Source organism: Bos javanicus, chromosome 14, assembly GCF_032452875.1.
Source record: "Bos javanicus breed banteng chromosome 14, ARS-OSU_banteng_1.0, whole genome shotgun sequence".
In the NCBI taxonomy this organism is placed as follows: Eukaryota; Metazoa; Chordata; class Mammalia; order Artiodactyla; family Bovidae; genus Bos; species Bos javanicus.
In genome coordinates, this window is record NC_083881.1 from 33,638,768 (window position 1) to 33,663,112 (window position 24,345).

General features: G+C 41.2%; 1 protein-coding gene across 3 annotated transcripts in view; it reads right to left on the reverse strand.

The window, feature by feature from the left end:
• SLCO5A1 (solute carrier organic anion transporter family member 5A1) overlaps positions 1-24,345 on the reverse strand; it is a 286,620-nt gene continuing 262,275 nt past the window's right edge. For all 3 annotated transcript variants that reach the window (XM_061438944.1, XM_061438941.1, XM_061438943.1), the window contains 4 exons: positions 13,632-13,791; positions 11,202-11,443; positions 8,897-8,961; positions 1-6,665 (listed from right to left, as the gene is read on the reverse strand). In XM_061438944.1, coding sequence (XP_061294928.1) covers positions 6,208-6,665; positions 8,897-8,961; positions 11,202-11,443; positions 13,632-13,791 — 925 coding nt within the window. In that variant the 3' untranslated portion in view covers positions 1-6,207. The remainder of the gene's footprint in view (positions 6,666-8,896; positions 8,962-11,201; positions 11,444-13,631; positions 13,792-24,345) is intronic.

Below are 24,345 nucleotides of genomic sequence, written 5' to 3' on the forward strand. Positions count from 1 at the left end.
TTTCAATCCAACACACATTTTATTCTTTTTTTTTAAACTTTTTTTTTCTGAATTTGCAAGAATCAAGTATTCAAGATGTTGTAAACCAATGTTTCTTAGTACAATGACAATAGATTTCATTAAACACAGGAAATTATACATCTTGTACATTACCCTAAGAGGTCTCCAAATAAATATTCATTTTAAAAATCACAAAATCAAATTTCTTTATGCAACAACTCAAAACAGCCTTTCATCACAAGCACACCCTATACACAAACACACACACACTGAACACACACGCCACTAGGGCCCTAACACCAGGTTATTGGACACAGTTATCACTTTTCCTTTAACTAAAGAATCGGTGGCTGACCTGCCATTCTCATGCTTCCAAATTAATATTTGGGGTAGAGGTATGTATTTTAAGAAAAATGCCCACTATAAAGTCTTACCATTATCCTTATCTTTCATTTCAACATACAAACTTTAAACTTCTTTTGTTCACCCCTTTGGTTTAATATGTCCCTGCAATTACTTCAGTTTTCAATAATACCTTCTCCTTCAATTTCAATATGTAATAGTAGAATACCAGAAAAAGACAACACCTTCAAAATCTCAATATTATAAAAACACCTTACATGTGTGTAAGGTTTTGGGGGAGAAGAAATAAGAAAAGATTATCTGAAATATTTTTCCCCTCTCTCTGAAATTATTTTTAGCATCTGATTATTCTTGCTAAAATAAATATCAAAAGCACTGAGTTTTCCATAAAAAAAAGTAATCCTCCTTACACTCTTCTTTTTTGCAGCGTTAAGTTCATGAATTAACTGTGGTAATGAGAGTAATGAATGCTTATTTTCTGAGAAACTCTCCAGATTTCTAAAAGCAAAGCACATGCAGCCCGTTCAGTGAAATACTGTCAAGTCAGTGGTGCATTTTTGTAGTGAGCATGCATCATCAAATACTTCTAGCACCGAGGCATTTATTTTTTAATGTTTTAAAAGCAAATACCCAGGGAGGGTTTACATCATAGCTGGCTTCCCAGCTGGTTGCTAATGGTAAAGAACTCGCCTGCCAATGCAGGAGACATAAGAGACGTGGGTTCGATCCCTGGGCTGGGAACAACCCCTGGAGGAGGGCATGGCAACCCACTCCAGTATTCTTGCCTGGAGAATCCCATGAACAGAGGAGCCTGGCAGGCTACAGTCCATAAGGTTGTACAGAGTCAGTCACGACTGAAGCAACTTAGCACGAATGACCCTTCCTGGGGCTGAGTAAAAATGAAGTGCTTAAAATAACCTCTTCAAACATACACAGATCTCATTCCAATGTGGCAAGAAGTCTGGGATAGATACAGCCAGCAGCATACTAGAAGGTAAGGAAAGCAGAGAAGATAGAAAAGATAAAGTGCATGAGGCCAGAAATGTCGCCTTGCCAGCCATGGCACTCCCTTCCAAACTAGAAAGAGGAAATGCAGTTATATGTGTGTAAAGAATCTCTACCCATCCGTATAACAGGAATAGCAAGCCTGCATCCTAAACAATCCTGGGGTTATGCAGTATTTTGATATCCACCTGCTACTTAGTACTCTTGCCTGGAAAATCCCATGGACGGAGGAGCCTGGTGGGCTGCAGTCCACGGGGTCGCGAAGAGTCGGACACGACTGAGCGACTTCACTCACTTCGCTACTTAGAATACTCAGTATGCACCTTTATGAGGCTTACTAGGTGGCACCAGTGGTTAAAAAAAAAAAAAAAAACACAAACAAACAAACAAAAAACCCGCCTGCCAATGCAGGAGACCTAAGAGATGCACGTTCAATCCCTGGGTCAGGAAGAGCCCCTGGAGGAGGGGATGGCAACCCACTCCAGTATTCTTGCCTGGAAAATCCCATGGACAGAGGAGCCTGGCGGGCTACAGTCCAGGGGGTCACAAAGAGTTGGACACAACTGAAGTGACTTAGCAGACACACACACGCACCTATATATCAGTAGCTATGATCACATTTCTGTGTCATTTAGGATGCTTTAAGTACACACAAAGTCATACTGTATTTGGCTACCACCCTAGGTTCCTGCTCAAGCACAACTAGAGAATCTCCAAATGCTTCAGGTCCAAGCAAACTATAAAGCTTCTCTTTGGTGCACCTGTATTTGATACAAAACAGGCTCCAAGAAGAAACTTCTTGGCTCCAAGTCTACCAAAGAATGCCAGACAGAAATGCAGGCTCAGAGAGAACTGTCTTGGTGGTTGGTGAAAAGGCAGGACTACCATTACCTCCTCCAGGTAAGCCCCTGCTGACATTTCTAGGGGCATGAGCCCATTTATTCCTGCAGCTACTAAGGGTGACAATCAGTAACAACTGGGCTGTGGTTTGGTTCATAACATATAACATTTTGTATCTGTTCACTTAACAAGTAACACTTTGTGTATGTTCATGTTAAACTTGTATTAAGAAACTTAAAAGCTAGTCATTTAAAAAACTAATAGAAATGTTAACATTCTGAAAGAGGAGGGGACAAAAAGAACATACACTTGAAATCCCCAAAACTCAGATTCAAAATTCTGAACCGCCTTTCCTCATAATGGTTCATTTCAGACACTACTGAGATGCAATGTTAACACTAAAATTGGTTTTGTTCTACATTAAATAGGAACTATAAATAAATACTTGAGGTAAGTTAGGGCAAACAGTTGTGAATATAAGACTTAGCTAAATAAATGTAAATTTACCTTGAAAATCAAAACATTCCATTTTGATGTTTTCTACAGATTTTTTGTCTATTTTACACAAGGAAATAATAACTTCTCTACTCTTCAGAAATAGTAACACATCAAAATATGAAATGCTTCACCTCACTATCTTATAGTCACATCTTACCTATGTTAACCAAAATTACTGTAAGTATTACGTAGTGTAAGAAGTGCACGACAAGAAATGAGCATCCAAACCCTGACTTGGCCACTATGTAAATCCTAAACAAATCACTTGACCTCTATGAGCCTCAGTGTTCATGACCTGTGTTTTAGAAGAACAATAAAAAATAGCTATCTTGCAAAGTTATTTAGAGGATTAAAATGCATGCTACCTATTGTGTGCTTGATAAAAACGCTCTGCCAATAGCCAACTCTCAACAACTGCTCACTTGCTTCCTCTCTGCTGCTCCTTTCTTTTCCCCACCCTAGTTCTTGACTGTTTTCAAGAATTAAATCCACCTACAAAGGATAAAGATGTCAAGCTAAAGAAGATAGCCAAAATAATGTGTGCCAACTGCCCACTCTACCGCCTGGGGTTTCTAAATTAATAGGCTAGACTCAAGGATATTATATTTGCACATTAAGGCCAAATAATACTTTAAACTACAGAATTTTTAAAAGAACAAGGTGACCTTTTCAAAAAAAACCAAGTAATTAGAAGCCTAAGCTCACGGAGAGTGTCAATTAAACTTATATTAGGAGTGGTGACTCTAAAAGTAACATGACCAATTTATTATCAAGCGTATAAGGACCTTGTATATACAATCAAATGGTGTCATTTAGCAAATAGACACTTTAGTTAACTACTTAATATTCCAATGATGCCACCTGAACCCAAAGTGCTTTGGGGACAACTCTTAATTGGTACATATTCCAAAACATCAGTCTCCCATGATTTTTACTGCTTATTTTACTTTTACCAACAACATGGTAATGCTATACCTGCTAGTTATAAGTCCCAGATATTTGAGGAAGTACAGCATTAACATTGTGGTGTACAGTTCCGGCCAATTTCTTTGAATTTGGGTTGACCTAATCAACCCAAGGGATTTCATAGACTGGCAGATGGTAATTGGGTAAAATAGCTTTTGATAAGGAAATGACACTCATGATGGCTGAACTGAATGAATCTCCAAGGTAAAGACAGGGAGGGATCTCTATTTATACCTGATTTCTCATACCATCATTTCTGATCATAGATTTCTAAGGGCAGTGTTCCTTTTCAAAATGTGATAACAGGAAGAGAGAAATTCTAAGAGTGTGGAAACACACAATCTTAGCTACAAAAAAAAAAAAAAAAGAAGTGCCAACCTTCCCAAATTCTCTCAATGTTTCTTAATAATCAGAGGAAATTTAGAAGATAATCACATCTCTTCCCAATCTACCTATGTTTTGCTCCAACCCAATAAGAAACTTTCTCTTCTAAAGGATCAAAGATCTCCCACAAAGGGTGAGGGGGATCACAAAGGCCCTAGAGTAGACTCAAAGACATAAAGCAGTATTCTCTGAAGATCTTCGAAATACACCAAGTTGACCAAAGTTTTACAGACACAGTGTAATTACAGGCAATGATGCTTCTTATGACTTAGCCAAACAAGTCTGCTCTAAGGAAGTCCTTGTCACCCAGGACTGCCAATTCCACCCTGTAGACATTATTTAGCCTAACTGCCAACTCCACCCTATAGAGAACCTTTCCATAAACTGCCTGCAACCAAGAGAACCATTTGACCAACACCATTCCTAAGTTAAAGAAGAAAACAATCTTGAACCAGGAATATTCACACAACTCCACCCATGCACCCATGGATAGAGGCAAAAAAGCCAGGAATCATGGGTCAATCACATTCCTTCTACTGAAGAGTGTAAATGAGACAAGAGAATCATTTCCCAAATCAGCCTCACATAAGCCTAGGCACATTGGCAGAAACAGTTCTCCATCATATTGATATTTGTACATTACAGTCCCTCCTAAGTCTGAGTTGTCATAATTCTTTTTCTGGGCAGCCAAATTCCACAGGTTAACTCGCATCAGTTTATATTGCTATCAGGAGGCACCTACCTTCAGAACCATATAGAAAACATCCCATGCGGATCTAAATCAAAGTGATGTGCTGAGAGGTACTGAAAAGGATGGTGGCTGTTGAACCCCAAGTGCATTTAGGTACAGAAAAATCCTCTTGCAAAATCACTTCAGGAAAGTTACAGTAGAAAGAAACTAAAGGGAGGTATAAAATGGTTCTAACTCTGATAAGGTAGGATTCAGTATGACAGGCCAGTTTATTTTAAATAATTTTCAACCTTTACTTAGGATCATCACCAAGATCTGGCTCACAGATCTCCCTCCTTTGTTCAACATGGATTTCATGCCACAGGTACAGCTTTCCTGATTCAATGACTCCATTTTCACAACAACCACAGCAATTCTCTGCACATAAAAAAGAAAACTACAGCCCTGCTAGTGCTTCCAGGGATATAACTAAAATGATCAGGTGAGACTCAATCTTATTTCTGCGGGATTTCTTTTTTCCAACTCCTTTGAGTGTTAAGGTTACAATTCTCAACAACCCTTACATGGGCCCTTAAAAGCTAAAGAATTTCTGCAGCAATTTTCTTTGGATGAGAAAGCCATCAGTTTCTTTTCTTATTATGCATCTCAAATGACAGTTTCTAGCCATATTGTTTAGCACACGAGTGTTAAAGTCCCTTATGAAAGACTCCTGTAGTTTATATTCAAGCTCTCAGGTTCATGACTCAGCAGCTTCCTTTATAGTGGGACAGACAGACTAAAAGAGAATGTGTCTTATGAAACAAACTAGCTGTTCCCTTTCTCATGCTATGCTTATGGTTCTGGTGAAGCATATAAGAAGTTCTACCTGATTTTTAATTCTGCTATGGCTTAAAAAGCTATAAACAGTACTTTAGGGAAAGTTTAGCTTCCTCTTTTCAAAAAAACTATCTGCTTTAGTCTATGAAAGCAAAAGTAACATGCTGCACTTATATTTTCCAATCAAATTGCATAGTTGAGGCAAATTCATTTGTGCTTTGTAGCAGAACTCACAGTAGTTGTTCATATCTAAAAACCTTGATTTGTAAATGCAAAGTCACGGTCAAGCTCACCCTTGTTCAGAGAGTATGCTAATGATATGCACTGCCATTACACTTCCCAAGATTTTGTTAACCACGCACCCAGCCTTCTATCATATCAGAGCATGAGCGTCAAATCAACATCTCAGAAACAGTAACAAATCTATCTAAACTCCTCCTTGGAGAGGAGGAAAGGCTCATTCTTGTTGAGGTATCCAGCCCTCAATCAACAGTGGCTGTGTATAGTGAGTTTTGTTGGTTTGAGGATTGTGTCTTTAGAGGTTAAAAAAAGAAAGAAAAGAAGGCACGGGTGTTTCTCAAGTCGCCATATTCAACTCAACCAACAAAACCAAAGTCTTCCATTTTCAAGCTTCAGGAGGGAGGCTACATGGCCGCAGGGCTTTCTTCCAGCCCCAGGTCTGGGGAGGAACTTATTGCTTCTGGGAATGGCCCCGGATAGGTCTGTGCCGTGTACTGGATCCCTTTTTGCAGAGCAGTCTCTTCGTGGAATTCTCCCTGGGTGCTGAAAGCGGGACAAGATCTAGTCCGGGCAGCCTTATTGGCACTGTCGGGGCGGCCCACCGTCTCGCTCACAGTGCTCAGAGGGAACTCTCTCCACCTCTGCCTCTGCAGTTCCTCCTCCTTGTATTTAATGGAGTACCAGGCCAGAAAAATAAATATAAAGCCAACAAATTTGAGGCCGGCTGCTAAACCAAAATAGACGAAACGAAATGACGTGACATTGTACTCCCAGCAAGAGCCTTGCACTCCGCACTCCTGTTGCCAGAGCATGCAGGTGGTGTCAATAACTGCTCCAAAGTAAATTGGAGTCGGAATGTATGCTAGAGTGGTAGGGGAAAAGAAAAAGAAAAGATGTTAGCACGTCTTATAAGAGGAAACAGATTTATAAATTAACAAGATATCTGTTTACTCTAAAATCAGTTGAGAGGAGTGGTTTTTCTGTGTTGTTTTTTGGAAATATACATCACATCTTGTCATAATATTCTTTTTATAGACATATTCACTACTACTTTAAATCTTTCACGTCACAGCTGAGTCGGAATGTGCTTTGGTTTTTTAGACATTTTATGATGTTTATTTTATAAGTATTACTTATTAGACATATTATGATATAACATGTCTAAAAAGCAAGAACACATTTTTATGTCTGCTCAATATTGGAGAAGGCAATGGCACCCCACTCCAATACTCTTGCCTGGAAAATCCCATGGACGGAGGAGCCTAGTGGGCTGCAGTCCATGGGGTCACTAAGAGTCGGACACGACTGAGCAACTTCACTTTCACTTTTCACTTTCATGCATTGGAGAAGGAAATGGCAACCCACTCCAGTGTTCTTGCCTGGAGAATCCCAGGGACAGGGGAGCCTGATGGGCTGCCGTCTATGGGGTCGCACAGAGTCGGCCACCACTGAAGTGACTTAGCAGCAGCAATATTAGATAACAGCATAACTTGGAAAAGAATTTTAAAAAGAATAGATGCATGTATACTCATAACTGAATTACTTTGCTATACACCTGAAACTTAACACAAAGTTGTTAATCAACTATACTCCAATATAAAATCAAAAGCTAAAAAAAAAAAAAAGAATTTTACAAAAGATTCTATTAAGTTAAAACAAGAGTAATAATATATTTTTAGACATAAAAATTTACATTGATAAAAATGTAATTAGGGAGGGGAGTTCCCTGCATGTACAGTGGTTAGGACTCTGTGTTTTCACTGTCTTGGCCCTGGGTTCAGTTCCTGGCCCAGGAACTAAGATCTTGAAAGCCACGTGGCATGGCACCTTCCCCTCAAAAAAGTCAGATTAATATCTGAAATTTAAAAACAAATAGGCCACTCAATTCAAGGCACTAGAAGCCTTTGATGCCCACTGACAAGTCCTCACTCTTGGTCTGGGCCATCAACCACAACAGAAGACAAAAAAGGAATACCAGAGAGGATTCCTGTTGCCAAGGGGCAGATGATTTTTAAATGTTTAAAATGTTTCACCCTTCAAAACTGAAATAAGCAGTTTGAATTAAAAAAAATTTTTTTTTGTCCTGTGGGTGATGATACTGATTACTGAGGAAAATAACAGCTGAAGAAAATGACAGACTGCCCCTTAAGAAAGAAAACAATATTCTTGACAATAAGGAAGTCATATAAAAATATACTGAAGTCGGACACACTGCTCCCCAGTCACTCTCCCAAGACATCACAGGTGATGCAATGTTTGTAGAAGTCAGAAGGATGTTCTTCGAGTCCAAATAAACTCTGTGACTTACCACATTGACACAGCGCTAACAAGCTTCTCTGTTAAAAAGAAATGTTGCTGCTGTTTAGTCGCTGTCCTGTTTGACTCTTTGCGACCCCACGGACTGCAGCCCACCAGGCTCTTCTGTCCGTGGAATTTTCCAGGCAAGAATACTGGAGTGGGTTGCCATTTTTTCCTCCAGAGGATCTTCCCAACCCAGGGATCGAACCTGTGTTTCCTGCATTGGCAGGTGGATTGTTTAGCACTGAGCCACTAAGTAAAGCTTAGTCCCTATATATCAATTAGGACATCTTTTTTCCATTTAGAATTTTTTATTTCTTTTCCTCAGAAAGTCTGATCAGCATACTCTTTACCCAGTCCAGTACAATTACTAGAAAGAAATAAGGAACTGAAATTTTTGGACACACATACACACAAAGTAAGCACTAATTCCCATCATTTTCATGTTACAAAGTCACAAAAGGGACAGAAACACCAGGACTGTAAGCCCACAACAGTTTCTTGGTTCAAGATTTCTAACTGTACAAAACTCTGGGGAATTTAGTCCAAGTGCATACTCAGAGTGAAAGAGAAACCGATCAAAAGTCAGTTTTGTTTTGTTTCATCAGCGACAGAGTTGGTCAGCTTTTGGTTCAAATCAGAAAATGAGGAAGTTGCGCCTGCCCACTAACGTGTAAACTCCTAGCTAGTACGAATGGTAACAAGTGATCTGACTTGACATTTTTTAAAGGACAGTGAAAATTTGGCATCTGCAAAGAGGAACTAAAAGGCAGTGTGGGAAATTTAGGAACATACCAAGTGTTCTCAATAAAACAAACTGCATTCCCAGGGCAAAAGGCCTCTCTTCATCTTTTACAGACCTACAAAGAAGGTAAAGAAATATTTTAGAACAAGGGCTTCAAGAAAATGAATGTCAAGTCAAACCTGCTTAGCTGCAGGGCCAGGGACCACATAGATAATGGGCCAAAATATTGATTTCGCTAGAAGTTACTAACAATAGTTGAACAAGACGGCTTATCGCTACATCACTGAATAAAGGTCTACCCAGTGAAGACTCCAAAGAACTCTGATTAACTCCACTTTTTGTGTAAATAACATGTGGAAGGATAAAGGTTCAGGGCTGAAACTACAGAAGCAGCTCTGAGCTTGCAAAATCAACTCAGAAAAAAACTGATAATCCTAACTATTGCATTCTTTTTCTGTTTGCCTGCACTTTCCACAATGGCACACTGAAATTTACTTCTGCAATTTCTCAAGGAAAAATATAGAGAAAAAAGTTTTTTTTCTAACAGTCCCAAAATGTATTGGAAATAAGTCAAAAGTTAGAAATGGAATGAATCCTTCCCCATCACCTCACTTTTTCTTCTTTTCCTAAAACTTAAGTTTCAAGTAAATCCCACATGGCAGGATGATTGGAGTCTATTGATGTTGTAATTAGCAAAGACTGAATGTCTCCTTTTCTGAAGTTTTGGGTTAGAAGACAACTGATGATCTGCCATGTTTAAACATTATTAAACAGGCACCTCTTTTCTGGTTATTTAACATCTCTTGTAGAATTAAAGTTCAAAGTATTAGATTAGTAACGATTCCCATTTTTTTTATGATGAAGTACTTTATCCTTTCTAGCCCATACACATAGGGTTCTCAGTATGCAATGTGAAATTCTCGAGGACCAGTGTACTTGTCATCTTTTCCCCTAATTTCTTTATTTGCTCACAGCAATTCCCCCAGTGTGGCACACACTGTCGTTACTCTGTAAGTATCTGCTGACTGAGGATCTGAGGATTGGTCCCAAACCAATGGGACCAGTGGGACTCCTGGGTACCATTTGTTATCTTGCCGTCAAGGAACTCATAAGCTGAGCAACATCTAACTCAGCATCCCATAGAAGGGAAGCCAGACTATGCAGAACTGGCAGGCAAGCAGCCCAAGCTCCCTGCTAAGAAAGACATCTCAGCAGATGCATCCCACCAGAAGCCAGCATCCTGGGTTACCAAGGAGCCCAGGGAGGGCACAAAAGGGAGACTGTGGAGACTGACACCCCTCCTTCCTTCATCCCCCTGCATCCCAGCCCCCCTAAAGCTGCTGTGGCCATGCTTTCATCTCTTCACCACACTGTCCACTCCCTTCCTTGGTCTATGGCCATCTTTACCTCAAATACCAACACTCTGATTCGAATGTGTTGGTGTCAACATTTTAAATAGAGCCTCCATTAAGGTAACCTCCACATTCTCTCTCAGAAGTAAAAAAAAAAACACCACACACACACACAAATGGGATATATAATATGGCAAAGAAAGCACAGCATGAACAACTTAAAATTACATTTCCTAGTCTGCCCTTTCCCTGATTCAATGCCAGAATGTTATACGATAGTGAAATTAATGAAATAAGCATTTGGAATTGCAAGCCCAGCAACAACGGTCACTGATCCTGGAGGTATTAACTACCTACAAGGTCAGAGAGAATATTCTTAGCCGTATGTACGATTTAGTGACTTCACCAAATGACTTGTCACCTCCTCTCAGGGCAGGCTTCTTGTAGCTAATACAGTCATAGCTTTCAGCTCCTGAACTTGAACCTTTCAGAAGAGACTTCAGGAACCAAAGGCATCCAAACAAAGTTTCCCTGAACTATGGGGACATAATTCATCTAAATAAAAAAAGTCCTGGAGGATGAAATGTTGCTGTTGTTTAGTTGCTAAGTCATGACCAACTCTTTTGCGACCCCATGGACCGCAGCCCACCAGGTTCCTCTGTCCATGGGATTTCTCAGGCAAGAATACCAGAGTGGGTTGCCATTTCCTTCTCCAGGGGATCTTCCCGACCCAGGGATCTAATCCATGTCTCCTGCACTGGCAGGCAGATTCTTTACCACTGAGCCATCTGGGATGCTCAATGAATGTTACCATCTTCCTTTCCCTTCCTGACATGGGAAAACTCCCTTCTCTTAAGTTCACCAGGTAAATGTCTGAAGCACTTTCCTGCACAATCTCATTTTGCTTTCATCACCACTTTACCACATCAGTCCCCAGTCTGGAATAAAAATTCTGGCAATTCTGAGTGTATAACCCAACCTAGATGTTGAACGCCGTCCTCACCTGAGTGTTACTATGATGGCTGACGGTTGGGCGCATGCTGTGATGAAGGTCACTATGAACAGAAAAACTAAGAATGGGATGAGGGTGTTACAGGACCGTTTACACTTCCCGGACACAGCGTAGCCGTTCTCATTGAGGTACGTCTTGACGATAACCACGCGGAGCTGGCTGCGCTGTCCCACTGTGGGCGGTGTGATCACCTGGCGGCTCTGAACACAGGTGCATTCTGTGTAGTTCCGCATCTAAGTGATAATAAAGATCAGTGGATGACGATCCAAAGCAAAATTCAGCATACGAACAGTCAGAGTTAAAAGGCTCTAAAATCACTCCAGCATTTAAAAACATGCAGAATAGTTCATTGAAAGTATCTTCTGGGAGCTCTCTGGTGGCCTAGTAGTTAAGATTCCAGGCTCTCACTGTCGCAGCCTGGGTTCAATCCCTGATCAGGGAACTGAGGCCCCACAAGTTGTGCAGCACAGCCCAAAAAAGAAAAAAGAGGAAAATATCTTCCTCATTTTAACAGCAAGGATTCAAAAAGTGCATCTAACAACATCAAAATCTGCTGCTCAGGGTTGTTTAAACTTTGATCAGAAACCTTCAATACTCAATTCTTTACTATTCATGTTCCATAAGGGCTTCCCAGGTGGCGAGGTGGTAAAGAATCCACCTGCCAATGCAGGAGACTGACGTTCAATCTCTGGGTTGGGAAGATTCCCTGGAGTAGGAAATGGCAACCCACCCTGGTATTCTTGCTGGAAAATCCCAGGGACAGAGAAGCCTGGCGGGCTATAGTCCATGGAGTTGCAAAGTCTGATGCAACTGCACAAGCACAGCCCTGTTCCATATCCTCATTTTGGGTCATAAATCAGATGCTGCTTCAATGGATGTTCATTCTTGGGCTCTCCAAACAGAGAAGCCCCTCGAAAACAGGAACTAAACCTTATTTTCATTTGTGCTCACCAGAGTGCTTAGCAAAACCCTGGAACAGTGTAGGATCAAATGTAAATATCTGTTAAATAAATGCAGAGAGTTCACAATGCAACTGTAACGACTTCAGTACCAACCCTAGTGAATGTATCACTGGCTGTTTCATTTGAAACCAGCTAATACAAGGGACTCAAAAGATGTCTCAAACGAAACAGCCAATGGACCTTTCTATTACGCTGCTTTTACTGAATGGACATCAGCTGAGCTCACTGTCATTGTGACCTCTCAGCCACCCAGAGAAGCAGGAGGTACAAGTACAAAGATGGGGAGCCGCGTGGCCGCCTGTGCTCCAAGGACTGTGGGCCTCTTTGTATGAATGAGGGCCACAGACCAGAGGACTCAGTGGCTAAGTCCTTCCCCGGGGGCGAGTGAGTCCTCTGGTCTGTGGCCCTCATTTGAACAGCAGGTCTCATTGTCCCTTTCAATTCAGTCACACCCTGCAGCTCACCAGTTATATAAAGAGGAGCCAGCAAGAGGAATCTCAATTCATCACCATAGTTTAAAACTCAGAGATCAAATATGACATCCCCAAGACACGCAATCAACGGTATCATCCCATATCACCAGAACAAACAAAGGCACCTCAACCTTTCAATGAAAGCAGCCGCCTACAGTCTGTTATTATGCAAAGAACGGAACCAGGCTCAATAAAGAACGGAGTAGAATATGAAAACCTTCTCCCACAGTATTACTGCCTATTTATAATTCACGGGAAAGTGAATTCTCAAAATAGCCTATTCTTGAACTGACAGAAATAACTTTACTCTGAACGTTTTAAAAAAAATCTGAATTGATAGTCTATGAAAAATGGCCACTGCCCATGTTCACAGGCTCTGAGCAGGGGAGGTGCTCTCCTGTTCTCTTCTAGCAGCACAGAGTATGGTCATCTCGACCTTCACATCCATCATCACAAGGGCCCTGTTGGGGTAGCAGAGGAGACATCCAGCACTCGACCTTATCAAGTTTCACTGGGTTGGCACAGGAAGTCACTAGAGGGGAATGATGTGGAATCAGATCACGATATTCAAAAACTCCAATTATCCCTGGGAAATAAAATAATAGTATTTATTGCATAATTTTCTTTCCTCCGGGTTTTTGACAGAAGCACATGTGCATTCATGCTCAGTTGCTTAGTCGTGTCCAACTCTTTGCGACCCCAGGGACTGTGGCCTACCAGGCTCCTCTGTCCATGGGATTCTCCAGGCAAGAATACTGAGTGGGTTGCCTGCCCTCCTCCAGGGGATCTTCCTGACTCAAGAATCAAACCTGCACCTCCTGTGCCTCCTGCATTGCAGGAGGATTCTTTACCCACTGAGCCACCTGGAAAGCCCTTGACAGAAAATATCCTGTATCTTATTTGAAGTTTTTGGAAAAGGGAGACTGAAGCATTCTGTTTGCATACAAAGTCCAACAACACGACAGGAGCTTGTGAAATATACTCACCCCGGTGCTCACATTCCCACTATTAACACAGCCAGCCAGACAAGGGTTAAAGTATGTAATTCCATCCGATCCACAGACTGGCTCATACTCATGTGTTTTACAACCACAGTTAACATTGCAGCTTCCTGTCAGATTCCTATGTGGCATGGTCAGAGAAGGTCTAAGAGAGAAAAGCAGATCATGAGCCGTTAACATTTGCAAAATAAAATTCACAGGATGTTAAGTAAGGTGTCTGTTTTAGAGAATATGTCCCCATGAAATCAAAGCCATGGTACCAGGAAGTAGCACCCTAGATAATTATTATTGTGACTTTAAAACAGAACAGAAAGAAAACATTTTTCAATTTTCCCATACTACAGACTTAGTACATTTGTATCATATTATTTATCATGCCTCAATTCCACCGTCCATCTTGGTAATCTGAGCTCAGTTCTAACCTTCATAGAACCTACTCACTCACTGCAGACACTTGGCTCTATATCGTAACAAATTGAGGCCTCAATTTCTTTAACTGTAAAATGGAAAAAATATTTTTGTGCCAAATTAATAATATTGTGATGAGGACACTAATATGGAATCCATCAATCAGGGCTATCAACACAAGTTCCTTTGACCAAAAGCCTTTGCTCTGAAATAAATTATCAAAGAAAGACAAGGGACTCTAGAATATCAAAAGAAGGTGTTTTTTTTTAAGACCATCAGGAATTAGAGCACTGGTTTGATTCAGACAACCAGAGAAGAACAATTACACTCTCCTTCCCTCAAGAATGCCCAGATGTGGGACCTCCCTAGTGGCCCACTGGTTAAGAATCTGCCTGCCAGTGCATGGGACGTGGGTTTGATCCCTGGTCTGAGAAGATTCCACAAGCTGAGGGGCAACAAAGCCTGTGCGCCACAACTACTGAGTCTATGTGCCCTCGAGGCCATGCTCCTCAACAAGAGAAGCCACCACAATAGAAGCCCATACACGGCCACTAGAGGGTAGCCCCCCGCCCCCGAAACTAGAGAGCCCACACACAGCAGTGAAGACCAGGCCCTGCCAAAAGCGTTAAGAAAAGAATGAGCAGATGTGGACTCCCAGGCAAACACAATAGGTTCTATTTTCTCAAGAGATCATGATTTCTGATTCAAAGAAATGATGCAATGTGGAAAACACAAATCAAATCAGTTCAGGCAAGAAACAGAAAAGGGCAAAAAAGTCAAGTAAGGATAGATAGGGCCAGAGGGAGAAGCAGAAGGAAATGGCTAAGGAATGGCAGAGGCCAGCAGGTGCCCAGAGGGAACCCGTGGAAGGATGAAGGGGCTCTGAGTGCTCACATCCAATGACCTTCCTTTGCTTTCGAAGCCACCATTTTCAGGTGTCACTCATGAAATACTGTTCCTAAAGCCACATGGGCTGGAAATGGCAGATTTCATTCACCTGTCCCATTACTCATCATCCATTCATTCAACAGATATTTAAGAGTGTCAGTCATGTGCTAGGATTTACCTTTAATGACTATGTTCAGAAACCATTCATCCAGAAGCCTCCTTTGTTTGTTTGAAGGCTTTTCTCCTGTAGCCTCCCTCACACCTCAATAACTGACTCATCAAATTTGAACAAAAGGAACAAACTCATAGCAATATTTAAACTTTATCAAGAAAGCCTTCCAAAGAGGGAAAAGTAAAATAAACTCTGGTCATTCCCATCCCTCCCCTGAAGTAATTTTTATCACAAGACTCATAATTATTGGGCTTCCCAGGTGGCGCTAGTGGTAAAAAACCTGCCTGCCAGTGCAGGAGACAGAAGAGACACAGGCTTGATCCCTGAGTCAAGAAGATGCCCTGGAGGAGGAAATGGCAACCCACGCCAGTATCCTTAGCTGGAGAGTCCCGTGGGCAGAGGAGCCTAGTGGGCTATAGTCCATAGGGTTGCAAAGACTCAGACAGAACTGAAGCAACTTAGCACTCGTAATTCTTATGTTCACAATACCATAACGCTTGATATTTTGAATCATACCATTTGACAGTTTGAATATACCTTTAAAAGGTGATTCTAAACCAGTAGTTCTCCACAGGGGTAATTTTGGCAGTGTCAGGAGACATTTTTGTTCATCAGAACAAAAGGGTGCTACTGACATCTAGTGGGTAGGGGCCAGGGCTGCTTCTAAACGTCCAGTAGGGGCCTTCTCTGGTGGTCCAGTGGTTAAGGCTTCACCTTCCAGTGCAGGGGTGGTGGGTTCGATCCCTGGTTGGGGAACTAAGATCCCACATGCCTTGGGATCAAAAACACCAAAGCATAAAACAGAAGCAATATTGTAACAAATTCAACAAAGACTTTAGAAATGGCCCACATCAAAGAAATCTTAAATATGTATATCAGTTCATTTCAGTTCAGTCACTCAGTCGTGTCCAACTCTTTGCGACCCCATGAACCACAGCACGCCAGGCCTCCCTGTCCATCACCAACTCCCGGAGTCCGCCCAAACCCATGTCCATTGAGTCAGTGATGCCATCCAACCATCTCATCCTCTGTCGACCCCTTCTCCTCCTGCCCTCAATCTAAATATATAGATATATATAAAGAGCCCAACGATACCCAGAACAGCCCTTGCCCCACAAGAAAGAATAAACTAACCCAAATCTCAGTACTGTATACAGATCTGAGAAACTCTGTTCTAGACCTATTTCCACATTTCATGGATGATGAAATGGATGTCCCAGGAGGCCAGGAAGCAGATGAGGCTGCTTCGTGCTATTTTAACTGGCATCACATAAAACATATTCTTTGTGCATTACTCTTCACTAGTTCTTCAAGAACCAAATTGCAAGCCATGATCAAATAAAAGGAATTTACATGCCTGCATGCATAGTCACTAAAAATGACAGGCTTCAAATACATACAATAGGGTTATCACTATGCCTATTTAGAAGTCACAAGGAATTTCTTATTAACAGCATGCTTTGTATTCATTTATGACAGCCACGGATTCCAAATACCTCTCCTTTGTGGGTATGTTCACTCAAGAGAAAGGAATCTAAAGAGAATGTCAACACACATGATGACAGGAAGGCAAAAGATTTCCTGAGTTCTGGAAACAAAGGCACACTCCCAGGTCACCCTTGGGTACACTTGCTCTTCTCTTGAGATCATGATGTCTGATACAAAGAAATGATGGAGTATCAAAAGTTTTAACAAAATCCAAAGAAACAACAAATATAAAAGCAGTGGGAAAGGCCATAGTGGCACAAAGAAAGAAAGATGCTGACACAGTTAATCCTTTACACTGCACTGATTAAAAAAATTATTTTTAAGAATAATACTGTCAGGCTTTCCTGGTAACTCAGAGGGTAAAGAATTTGCCTGCAATGCGGGAGACCTGGGTTTGATCCCTGGGTCAGGAAGATCCCCTGGAGAAGGGAATGGCAACCCACTCCAGTATTCTTGCCTGGAGAATTCCATGGACAGAGGAGCCTGGCAGGCTACAAAGGGGTAGCAAAGAGTCAGACACGACTGAGCGACTAACACTTTCACTTTCTTTCTGCCAATGCAGGAGACAAGAGTTTGATTACTGACCCGGGAAGATCCCACATGTTGTGGAGCAAGTAAGTCCGTCGGTCACAACTATTGAGCCTGTGCTCAAGAGCCCAGGAGCCGCAACCACTGAGCTGCTGCTGCTGCTACGTCACTTCAGTCGTGTCCCTGGGATTCTCCAGACAAGAACACTGGAGTGGGTTGCCATTTCCTTCTCCAATGCATGAAAGTGAAAAGTGAAAGAGCCCCTACCAGCGATTATTGAAGCCCGTGCTCCTCAACAAGAGAAGCTACAGCAATGAGACGCCCACACATCACAACCAGAGAGTAGCCCCTGCTCAGCACAACCAGAGAAAGCCCATGCATAGCAATGAAGACCCTGCAGAGTCATAAATAAATTACTTTTAAAAAGAAAGAATAATAATGTCTTATTTCACTATAACTTAGGCTCCAGAAGACAGACTGGATTATAATAATAGTGCAAGTGTTGAAATCTGAGTCACACCAAGCAACCTCTTATTAGCTGAGCTGTGCCTGTCCTGGGAGAACACAATGCAGGATCCACACTCATCCTTGTGCAAAGGGACGGTATCACCTTTCCAGTAAACAAAAAATCTCCGACAAGTCACCCTTGCAAGCAAGAGGCTCATGTAAACTCAAGGTCCATGTAAGTGTTCTTTCCATGCCAGGAACAAGGACTCACTAACAAATGCCTTATAACTGCATGGTCCAAGCTGGAAACCTGAGTCACACATGACACATTACTATAAAAATCATGGAATAATAGAATTAGAGAGATGGGAGGAGTTTCTGAGGTTAACTAAGATAACTGACTAATTTCAAAGCCTAGGAAACTATGAGAGGTATAATGACATGCCCTACCTTCATTGAAGCTTTAAGAAAACTAGCCTTAAGAAAACTAGCCACAGGGAGACTAAAATGAACAAAAAACAGGAAAGAAGAGTAAGCGTGCTGCCTAATCTTCATTAAATCAACTGCTTAAGGATTGATGCTTATTTACAGTAATATACAACAATAAATGTCTTCCCAGGTGGCTCAGGGGTAAAGAATCCGCCTGCCAGTACAGGAGATGCCAGAGACATGGGTTCAATCCCTGGGTCAGGAAGATTCCCTGGAGAAGAAAATGGCAATCCACTCCAGTATTCTTGCCTGAAAAATTCCATGGACAGAGGAGCTTGGCAGGCTATATAGTCCATGAGGTCACAAAGAGTCATTCATGACCAAGCGACTGAGCACACACATACAACAATAAAACAGACAGTGACTTAATGTAAGCAGCAGGCCAAGGAGAAAAGGAAAGATATACCCATATGAATTCAGAGTTCCAAAGAATAGCAAGAAGAAACAAGAAAGCCTTCCTAAGTGATCAGTGCAAGAAATAGAGAGGGAAAAAAGAATGGTAAAGACTAGAGATATCTTCAAGGAAATTAGAGACACCAAGGGAACATTTCATGCAAAGATGTGCACAATAAAGGACAGAAATGGTATGGACCAAACAAAGGCGGAAGGTATTAAAAACAGGTGGCAAGAATACACAGAAAAACTATACAAAAAAAAAAAAAAATCATCATGACCCAGATAATCATGATGGTCTGATCACTCACCTAGAGCCAGACAGTCTGGAGTCCAAAGTCAAGTGAACTCAGGAAGAATCACTATGAACAAGGCTTGTGAAGGTGATGGAATTCCAGCTGAGCTATTTCAAATCCTACAAGATGATGCTGTGAAAGTGCTGCAACTCAATATGCCAGCAAATTTGGAAAACTCAGCAGTGACCACAGGACTGGAAAAGGTCAGTTTTCATTTCAATCCCCAAAAAAAGCAATGTCAGGAATGTTCAAACTACCACATAATTGCACTCATTTCACACTCCAGCAAAGTAATGCTCAAAATTCTCCAAGCCAGGCTTCAACACTATGTGAACTGAGAACTTCCAGATGTTCAAGCTGAATTTAGAAAAGGCAGAGGAATCAGAGATCAGTTGCCAACATCCGTTGGATCAAAGAAAAAGCAGGAGAGCTCCAGAAAAAACATCTACTTCTGCTTCTTTGACTATGCCAAAGCCTTTGACTGTGTGGATCACAACGAATTCTGCCTCTTGAGAAACCTGTATGCACATCAAGAAGCAACAGTTAGAACCAGACATGGAACAACAGACTGGTTCCAAACTGGGAAAGGAGTACGTCAAGGCTATATATTGTCATCCTGCTTGTTTAACTTATATGCAGGGTACATCATGTGAAATGTTGGGCTGGATGAAACACAAGCTGGAATCAAGATTGCCGGGAGAAATATCAGTAACTCAGATGACACCACCCTTAAGGCAGAAAGCGAAGAGGAACTAAAGAACTTCTTGATAAAGATGAAAAAGAGAGTAAAAAATTTGGCTTAAAACTCAACATTCAAAAAAACAAGATCATGGCATCTGGTTCCATCACTTCATGGCAAATGGATGGGGAAACAATGAAAACAATGACAGACTATTTTCTTGGGTTCCAAAATCACTGCAGATGGTAACTGCAGCCACGAAATTAAAAGATTCTTGCTCCTTGGAAGAAAAGCTATGATAAAGCTAAACAGCACATTAAAAAGCAGAGACATCACTTTGCCAACAAAGGCCATCTAGTCAAAGCTACGGTTTTTCCGGTAGTCATGAATGGATGTGAGAGTTCGACCATTAAGAAGGCTGAGCACCGAAGAATTGATGCTTTTGAACTGTGGTGTTGGAGAAAACACTTAAGAGTCCCTTGGACTGCAATGAGATCAAATCAGTCAATCCTAAAGGACATCAATCCTGACTATTCATTGGAAGGACTGATGATGAAGCTGAAGCTCCAGTATGCTGGCCACCTGATGTGAAGAGCTGACTCATTGGAAAAGACCCTGATGCTGGGAAAGATTGAAGGCAGAAGAGAAGGGGATGACAGAGATGAGATGGATGGATGGCATCACTGACTCAATGGACATGAGTTTAAGCAAGCTTCGGGCGATGGTGAAGGACAGGGTAGCCTGGCGTGCTGCAGTCCATGAGTCCATAAGGGTGGTGTCATCTGAGTTACTGATATTTCTCCTGGCAATCTTGATTCCAGCTTGTGTTTCATCCAGCCCGGCATTTCACATGATGTACCCTGCATATAAGTCAAACAAGCAGGATGACAACATACAGCCTGAGTGACTGAACAACGACAGTTCTGGGTAAGTGGCCACACTTTAGCTTGAGTGTTCTGCTCCTTCTTCTTCCTCTACTGTGGCTTTCCTGGCACTTAGTTCTCACTGTGCCTAAGCGTTAGAGTCAGAGGGAGCTGGTTTAGGGAACTCCCTGGCGGTCCAGTGTTAGGACCACTGTACCTTCGCTGCTGAAGACAGGTTTAATCCCTGGTCAGGGAACTAAGATCTCACAAGCTGTGTGGCAATATCAAAATATAAGAGTTGGTTCAACTCCATATCCACAATTCTCAAGCACCACAAACAAATCTAGAGAGATTTCATTTGTGTAATAGAGATCAGGCTATCCAAATGCCAGGGTTCTTAGGGAAGATTAGATGAGTAAATAGATGTCCAGGGTCCAGCATGTTCCTAGCATATAACAGGCACTGAGATGTTGGTGTGCTTTCTTTATCCAGACAGGGCAGAAGCCAGAAGGAATAAAAGTAGCACAAAGAGTACAAAAGGCCTTCGTGATGATTTTCTTTTCAAAAAAAAGATGTCATTTTCTTATATACTCCTACAGAGAAATGTTGGAAAACTGGATGCAGATCCAGTTTCCTGCATAACATTTAGTAACTCTGTGTGTGTGTGTGTGTGTGTGTGTGTGCGCGTGTGGGCACGCACGCAAGAGCTCAGTCTTGTCTGACTCTTCGCAACCCCATGGCCTGTAGCCCACCAAGCTCCTCTATTCATGGAATTTTTCCAGGCACAAATACTGGAGTGGGTTGTCATTTCTTACTCCAGGGGATCTTCCCAACCCAAGGATAGAACCCACATCTCTTGTGACTCCTGTGTTGGCAGGCACATTCTTTACCAATGGACCACCTGACCCTTGGGCCAAACCTAACAGTCAACGGCTGTCAATGCCCCTCCTGCCTACAAGAGGCAAAAGAGACATAATCAACACAGAAGAAAATGAGATAATCCACATGGATAGCTTATACTTCCCCGAGAACTATAGTCATAAAAGTTACCATTTCTGTACCCAGTCATTCTTTTTATTGTTAAAGCTTCTTTTAGCTTCGTAGTTAACAAATTCAAACCAGGTATAACTACAAATTTACATATAAAACACTACATCTTATACAAACCATCTCTTTAAATCCAGAATCATTTTTAATAAAATGATGTATCCTCTGTATAATGTTTTGAAATGCCTTTATTTTTAAAGTAATACATATTCATTGCAGAAATTTTGGAAAATACAAAAGGACTGAAAGACGAAATTAAACTCACACAGTTATGCTATAATCCAGAAACAACCACCATTATGTACTTAGTATATTACTTTCTTTCACTGTTTTTTCAGTTGGCGTACAAATTAATGCTAATAACATATTGTTATCATTATTTCAGAGTCTTCTAAATTCTGTTTTTCCTGCTAACATTACATGATAAACATTCTCTATTGACTATGTTAATATGAGGTTATAAATGGCAAATTTAGTCCTGAGTTTATTCATAGTCATAGGTTCAAGGTTTAGTGTGCTTAAACAGATATTATATAGTTTTAAAGAGTTCCTATGATATCTTTAGATCTCAGTCACAAAATTTAAAAACTCACTGGAAAGAAAATCTGCTCTATTTTTTACCCTCTTGATACTCTTAAAATGAAAACAAATTTGGTTTGTATCTCCCAAGTAGAGCCAAAAATAGATAAAATCGTATACTTGCAGCTAGAAATTAACTGTAAGTCTAATAATAGAAGTAGCCAAGATAACCAGAAATACATATACCTATACACAGACATATATAAGATCCTTTAAGTAAACTGTTCTCTATTTTTGAGGAATTTCCTTTAAAATTAGTTATAATAGATAAAAGATCTGGAATGGCACCCCCAAAAAAAGCAATAGAAAAAAAAAAAACTTTAGAGCATTAAACTGTCTGAATGGCTTAATTAAGAGAAATCAGGAATGCGCTGACTAGAAATGCTAGTCACTCAAGGGCTGGTAGTAGAATAATACTATCTAAATAATGGCAGTATGTTGAATATGCTCCTTTGTGCTATACACTGGGACCTTGTCATTTATCCATTCTGTACAAGATCGTTTGCATCTGCTAATCCTTAACTCCCCGTCCTTCCCTCCCCCACCACCTCCCCCTTGGCTACCACAAGTCTATTCTCTATGCTGATTCAATATCCGGTGATAAACCATAATGGAAAGGAATGCTTTTAAAAACGTTTATAGGTGTGTAGGGAGAAGGCAATGGCACCCAACTCCAGTACTCTTGCCTGGAAAATCCCATGGACGGAAGAGCCTGGTAGGCTGCAGTCCATGGGGTCGCTAAGAGTTGGACATGACTGAGCGACTTCACTTTCACTTTTCACTTTCATGCACTGGAGGAGGAAATGGCAACCCACTCCAGTGTTCTTGCCTGGAGAATCCCAGGGACGGCGGGGCCTGGTGGGCTGCAGTCTATGGGGTCGCACAGAGTCGGACACGACTGAAGCGACTTAGCAGTAGCAGCAGCATAGGTATGTAAGTGAGTCACTTCGCTGTACAGCAGAGATTAGCACAACGCTGTCAATCAACTATTCTCCAATTAAATAATAATATTTAAAATAAATAGTGGCAGGATGGCAAGTTCAGGAGTGGTGACAAAGATGATGACTATACCTTTCACCAAAGGTCTGAATTAACAGACTGTATTTAATATCTATAGTCTTAACCTCGGCACAATGAAACTATATTAAGAGAAGTAACTTCAGGAGAATACCCCAAACCCTGAGATTTTAGACCTGTGGACAGGTAGACACACTCCATCCAACAGTCACTACTGAACTCAGAAAATAGAAAATGCTTCTTCATCATGTCATAACTCAAGAAATCATCCCTAGAAAAATTCTGGCCCGGTAACTCAAGTCTCAAAATCAGAAGATGATATAATAGACTTTAGTTTAAGTTCAAAAAGATGACACTGACAGATGAAAGATACTAAAGCAAGAATTATTAAGTGATTTATCAGACTTAGTACTGTTGAAAAATTTTGTACATGGACATCAGACTTAACCTCACTTGAATACATTTTTGAAGGTAAAGAGCAAGTAACTCACATTATGCAATGTGTTTATATAAAGTATTGCTTTGGAGTAGGAAATGGTAACCCACTCCAGTATTCTTGCCTAGAGAATTCCATGGACAGAGGAACCTGGTGGGCTATAGCTCATGGGGTCGCAAAGAGTCCAACATGACTGAGTGACTGAGCACACACACACAAAGTATTGCTTAAGCTACAGTTTTCACTCTTTTGGCTACAAAATGACTAGGACACACCTGTGTGAAACACAGTTCAGTGACACAGAGGGAAAGCAAACCCCATTTTTTAATTAAAACTGCAGGGAAATTGTGTGTGCTGGGGAAGCAGATGTAATTACTTGAGTTAGAAGTGGGCCAGGATACTATCTAGAGCTACTAGGATCTTTCATGATGAAAAATCATCACACTCTCAAATCTGAATTTTTTTTTTTTTTACCTTCAATTTTGCCTTCTTGGGGTTAGAACACTTTTAACATGAGATATCTACCCTCTTAATGAAATTTTAAGTGTACAATACAGAATCGTTGACTAAAGTTATACAGCAGATGTCTAGAGCTTACTCACATTTTTTGTCAGTACTGTTTTTAGAAAAATGAAGATTTATTTTGAAGGGAAGTCAATAAATCTTTAATAGGATCTATATGGAATGACAAGATTAATATTACTGTTTAAATGACCAGCAAATACCCGAAGGTATTTGGACCAAAGTTTAGCACAGTTTCCAGTGTCTTCCTGTCTCATAAAGATGTGTGCATCAGTGAGTGCTCAGTCGTGTCTGACTCTTTTGTGACCCCATGGACTATACCCTGCCAGGCTCTTCTGTCCATGGGATCCCAGGCAAGAATACTGGAATGGGTTGCCATTCCCTTCTCCAGGGGATCTTCCTGACCCAGGGAGTGAACCCGCATGCTCCTACTTGGCAGGCAGGTTC